Genomic DNA, 5,429 nt, shown 5'->3' with positions numbered 1-5,429 from the left:
CAACAATCTTCAGCCCATGGTTAATGAATTTGAGCAGATCACGGTTATGCAGAAAAATAAATCAATGTCAAAAACATGTAATATAATAATAAACGTAATTTAAAAGAAATGCATTCAACTAACTTTACCTCTCCGTCCCAAATATATCTGACAGTATGGTCCATATAAAAAGGTAACAATGACAACTCTAGAGAGCCTCCTCCAAATACCTAAGGTGGCACTGGCTCATCAGCCTCATCAGCTTGAGATGGCACTGGCTCATCAGCCTCATCAGTCTGAGGTAGCCCTGTGCCTCAGGTACCTCTGGTGACTCAGGTACCTCTGGTGCATGAATATGTGAAACATGTCGCCTACGAAAATATGGAGGTAGTGATACGTCACTAGGTGACGCCCGTCTCCTACGGAAAGAAGAAGATGAAGATATATGAGTCCCAAAAGTCGACGTCTCCGCATGAACCGGACTAGATGGAACAGGAACCTCTAAAACCTGGTTTTTTCGCCTCTAGACATATGCATATTGTGTAATTATCACGTGCCTTAGTATGTCGTCTCGATCGGTCATAATGCTTGTAAGTAAACTAGACAAGTGTCACACAATTACTACAAGCAACCCTACAAGCATTAAAAGCAAAAAAAAATAGACAAATAAATTACGGAGATGCATCTTCGGTTCTTGGGAATCCAAACGTTGAGAAATTTCAAAGGTGCATCTCCAAAATTTTCTGCAACTTTCAGCTACGTCAATGGCAGTGATGCGGACCTCCAAATCCTCAGAATAATGCATTGATCGTCACTTTTAACCATCAAACACGTTTTTCATTATGTATAAACTATCAATCATGGAAAAACTATATATTTCATACTTTAATCATCAAATTCTACAAATTTATACAAAAACTCAAAAAAAATTACAAAAATAAAAATCTTACAAATTGAGAGTTTACTTCAGTGATGAATGATCTCTTTGATGTACTTAATATTGATGGAAGATACTTTAAACTTGTTTGACTGATTTCGAGAGAATGTAAGTTGAGAGAGTTTGACAAAATTTTAGAATTGTTTTTTAGAAGTGAGGAAGGAGAAGGGATTCTAGCACGTTTTAGAACAAATAGAGTCCGGAGATGCATCTCCATAATGTTTACGAAGATGTATCTCCATAGTTTTTCACACTAAGTCAGACTTCTATTGACTTAGGGCGCGTCCGGAGATGCGTCTCCGAAATCTGAGAGCACTTTTTTATTTTTATAAGGTACTTTAATAATAGATAGTCTCTAAAAATTAGGTTGGAGAGAGTTATCCAACTCTTTTAGATGAGTGATAAAGAATTAATTTATATTACTAGTGCCTTATTTCTTTCTGCACAGTGGCAGCTACGTTCTTTTTTCATGAAATTTCGGATTAATGAAAGAACCTTCCTGGAAAACTCCTACTCACAAGGACAAATAAATATTTCGTTATGAAATTCCTGATGTATATATAGGAAGCAACCTAGCAAATGAAATTCACACTTCAAAGCTAACATCTAAAAAAGTTTAGGTGAGTGAAGTGTTGAAAGAGAGAAAATATGAACATGGAGATAACTGGCAGCTACGAAGCACCACTACCACTTCTCTCCCTGAATCATGTCTCTCTATTGTGCAGATCAGTGTTAGACTCTATGAGATTTTATGAAGAAGTCTTGGGTTTTGGTCTCATCAAACGCCCTTCCTCTTTCAAATTCAATGGAGCCTGGTTAGTAGTACTTTGATTTATTACTATTTTTGTTTATTTTTTGGTTTGTACGAGTTTCCAATGCATTACAATCTTTTGTTTCTTTTTGGTGTAGGTTGTATAATTATGGTTTTGGAATACACCTGCTTGAGAATCCAAACTATGATGCATTTGATGATACTCCTATGGATGAACCACGACCCATTAATCCCAAGGACAACCACATATCATTCCAGGTAATTAAGCTTTGTATTCTAATAATTTTAAATTAAATCTAATTTAAACAAACAATTACTAAAAGTATTTGCCATTTGGTTTTGTGCAGTGTACAGATGTTGGACTTGTGAAAATGAGGTTGGAAGAAATGGGGATGAAGTATGTTACAGCATTGGTAGAGGATGAAGGAATCAAGGTGGAGCAGGTGTTTTTCCATGACCCAGATGGATACATGGTAGAACTTTGCAACTGTGAGAATATCCCAATAGTGCCTATTTCTTCTTCTTCATGCTCTTTCAAGGCAAGAAACCAGAGCATTAAGAAGGCTCCCAGCAAATGTGGATTCATGGAAAATGTTATGATGCGAAGCTTGAGCATGGACATGATGAACTTTGCGTTTTAAGGTTCCATAATGTCAAAATAAGGTGGTGAAAGTAATTATCTTTTATGTCTGTAAAATCAGAAAAGTTGTTTATCATCATCAAAACAGGGAAAAGGTGCAGAGCATTGTTAATTTATGTATTCAACTATCCAATACTATGTTGTATATGGTGTGCTTGAAATGATAATAAAATTGTCAAGTGAAATAATATGAAAAGACACACACAGAGATCATATATTGAATAAAACAATATAAATGAAAGGTATAAAGGTTGTTTGGGAGATACATTTTCAAGAGTACAAAACCATATTTAATAAGTTATTGGAATCAAAACAAACATCTGTCTAAGTATATAGATCTCTGATCTATTAACTGAGCATATTAAAAACTAATGATGCAAGGAGAAAAGCTTTATTCTTGGTCCTAGATAACCTCAATTTTAAAACGAGTACATAAATAAATAGAATAACTTGAAATAATGAAAACCAGCAACCAGTGTACTAAAATTACCAAAACCAATTCCAGTGACATTCACAATCTGTGGCTCTGCAAACCACAGCCAATGCGAAATAGGAAATTACTCAGCCCTGGATTGGCCAGCACGGGAAGAGAGGATGATGCCAACAATAAGTCCATACAACGCCAGTGCCTCAGCGAAAATGAGGATAAGAATCATTCCAACGAAAAGCTTTGGTTGTTGAGCATTTGCTCTACAAAAGACAGTTACCAACAAGTCAAATTCAATTCATTGTAAACTTGCAACCTTAAAAAATATTTTTACAAAACCAGTTCGAACTGATATTATCTGCAACTGAGTATCAAAATCCAGAGATGAAATGCATGAATCACCTAGCACACCAATACAAACAATCACAACGAAACAAAACTATACACACATTTGGATTAACATATCTCAACATGTTCAGTTTTCACATAACATATCTGGAAATTGACAGCACATTTGGATTAACATGTTTACACGGTGGAATGTCGTATGACCGCAAGTTCTATCGCTTCCATAATTTGGAGGTTCAGTAAATTCATATTGAACTATCTGATGGTGTATCCAAACAAACACTTCATTCAGCACTTATCATACATACAATAGCATACAGATTAATTGTTTTTACAATCAGTATTATCATTGTCAATGGTAAATCATTATAAAAAAAAAGTTTATTCAAATTCCATCGTATAAGAGTCCTTTAGAGTCGCTATAGCCACTACTTCCGACAACATTTGTATTGAACAGCGATTCTCACTAACTTATAGCGCCGCTATTTAACAACACCATGTAGAAATCAATCAACGAGTAAACAACTGAAAAGCCCTCATGATTTAGCTCTATATACCCCAATTCTATAAGCAAATTTCTGTGGCTTATGCAGAGAAGCCAAAAATCAGCTTAGAAAAATATCAAAGTTAATTTTATAAACTCTTAACACAGATCATACCATAAATCCTGCAACCACAAACACGTTCCAAACAACAAGAAATCACACATTAAATCATTAGTAATTCAATTATCACACAAATATTTCACTAACATCCATGAAATTCAAGATCAAACAAAAAAAAATGAAATAAAAGTAAAATATACCTAACACCGGCATCACCGACGATGCCGATGGCCATACCAGCAGAAAGACCGGCAAGACCACAAGCAAGACCAGAAGAAAGATGCGCATAACCATCAAAGAGATAATAAGATTTGGCCTTAGGATTAATTCCAGTACTGATGATAACCGCAATAATCAAACCATAGATACCTAACACACCAGCCATAACAACCGGAACGATCGATTTCATAACAAGTTCAGGTCTCATCACTCCCATCGATGCAACTCCGACGCCACTCTTGGCCGTACCGTAAGCCGCTCCCATACCTGCAAAACGACATCATTTCGAATCAGAGATTATTATTATTCAATTATTGCGTTGGATCAGATTGGATTATGAATATGAATACTTACAGGAGAAAACAAGAGCCGCGGCGGCGCCGAGGAAGCCGAAGAAGGGAGCAGTTTCGTCGCCACTGAATGGAGCCATTTTGGATCGATCTGTTGCGTTCTGATTCTCGGATCTCTGATCGGCAATTCGTTCTTTCCTTCTCGTGTCTCCTTTTTTTTGCCTTTGATATTTTGCCTGGTGTCTAATATCAATCACATCCTTATTGTAAAATAATTCGTGAATAAAATAAAATCAATATTATTTTATTTTTATTTTGGTATTATATTACTTTTAAATATTAAATACAATAATTTTTTAGAAATATTACAAAAGAAAAAAGAATATACTATATAAAAGACTTTTACACATATAAGATTTTCTTTATAAAAAAACTAAAAATAAAAAAAGAACGGTTTCTTAAAAATATTTTTTGTTATAAAAATTAAAAATAGATCAGAATTATTATTATTAGTATTATTAATGTAAAAAATTTCAAAAGTTGTGTTTAATATTCAATTTACTATTTATTATGTTTATTAAATCAAAGTCATAACCAAAAAATGTTTGGCGAAGATGAATGAATTTTTTTTTAAATAATCAACATTTTCAGTTAAAATATCAAAATAACTAAAATTTTAAAAAAAATATCAAAATGACCATTTTTCTTAACTGATGCGCCAGCTGAACTGGCGCATCCAATTAAGATCCAAAGAGGGGACAAAATTGAACCAACACATTCAAGAGTCATTCAACAACCTCGGTAGACAGCACAGACAAAAGCTTCTCATGACGTCTTTTGAAATCTAAGGGATCAACTACAAATGATGCTAGCTTCCTTAACTCTTTCAAATCTGGACATCTGAAACCGTATTTTTTAGTGTTCCTTCGTCCACAATCCATGGTCTGAAAATATTTGCAAACACGACCTTAGTTCCTTGAAATTTATCTTTTGTGATGAATGTTATGATGTGCATATATGCATGAATGCAGCAATCACACACAAGGGATGACACACAAGGAAAACACAAACAAAGGTCAAGAGACGGATGAAGTCATTGTCAAGATCAATCATCCATTTTGGTGGATTAGGATTTTCACCCTATCAACACCCAAGATCCGTTGATATTAATGGTAATTGATCAGATCAACCAAGAATCAAAAGGTTTGTTGC

The 5,429-nt window shown here is 34.6% G+C and overlaps 2 protein-coding genes across 2 annotated transcripts; one reads left to right on the top strand and one right to left on the bottom strand.

Moving 5' to 3' along the window:
* Nucleotides 1–1,493: 1,493 nt before the first annotated feature.
* On the top strand, nt 1,494–2,593 carry LOC127074651 (glyoxylase I 4). Its single transcript, XM_051015989.1, has 3 exons — nt 1,494–1,731; nt 1,826–1,946; nt 2,036–2,593. Exons 1-3 carry the CDS (start codon nt 1,565–1,567, stop codon nt 2,327–2,329), a joined length of 582 nt encoding a protein of 193 aa, XP_050871946.1. The 5' UTR covers nt 1,494–1,564; the 3' UTR covers nt 2,330–2,593.
* LOC127074653 (V-type proton ATPase 16 kDa proteolipid subunit) lies at nt 2,544–4,501 on the bottom strand. The gene is made up of 3 exons (XM_051015990.1): nt 4,282–4,501; nt 3,909–4,194; nt 2,544–3,018 (listed from the first exon to the last, which is right to left on the bottom strand). The coding sequence occupies exons 1-3, from the start codon at nt 4,355–4,357 to the stop codon at nt 2,886–2,888; spliced, it is 495 nt and encodes a 164-aa protein (XP_050871947.1). The 5' UTR covers nt 4,358–4,501; the 3' UTR covers nt 2,544–2,885.
* Nucleotides 4,502–5,429: the final 928 nt, after the last annotated feature.

Source organism: Lathyrus oleraceus, chromosome 4 (assembly GCF_024323335.1).
Source record: "Lathyrus oleraceus cultivar Zhongwan6 chromosome 4, CAAS_Psat_ZW6_1.0, whole genome shotgun sequence".
In the NCBI taxonomy this organism is placed as follows: domain Eukaryota; kingdom Viridiplantae; phylum Streptophyta; class Magnoliopsida; order Fabales; family Fabaceae; genus Lathyrus; species Lathyrus oleraceus.
The sequence above is the reverse complement of the archived record's forward strand: the minus strand, read 5'-3'. Positions and strand labels throughout refer to the sequence as shown.

What these genes read in the sequence shown, in the direction of transcription:
- LOC127074653 (XM_051015990.1), bottom strand. Translation starts at nt 4,357, where the DNA reads ATGGCTCCATTCAGTGGCGACGAAACTGCTCCCTTCTTCGGCTTCCTC. An exon ending in CGCGGCTCTTGTTTTCTCCT is followed by an intron (nt 4,195 to 4,281) that starts GTAAGTATTCAT and finishes GTCGTTTTGCAG; the next exon opens with GTATGGGAGCGGCTTACGGT. An exon ending in GTCGGTGATGCCGGTGTTAG is followed by an intron (nt 3,019 to 3,908) that starts GTATATTTTACT and finishes TGTCTTTTGTAG; the next exon opens with AGCAAATGCTCAACAACCAA.
- LOC127074651 (XM_051015989.1), top strand. Translation starts at nt 1,565, where the DNA reads ATGAACATGGAGATAACTGGCAGCTACGAAGCACCACTACCACTTCTC. An exon ending in TTCAAATTCAATGGAGCCTG is followed by an intron (nt 1,732 to 1,825) that starts GTTAGTAGTACT and finishes TTTTTGGTGTAG; the next exon opens with GTTGTATAATTATGGTTTTG. An exon ending in ACAACCACATATCATTCCAG is followed by an intron (nt 1,947 to 2,035) that starts GTAATTAAGCTT and finishes GGTTTTGTGCAG; the next exon opens with TGTACAGATGTTGGACTTGT.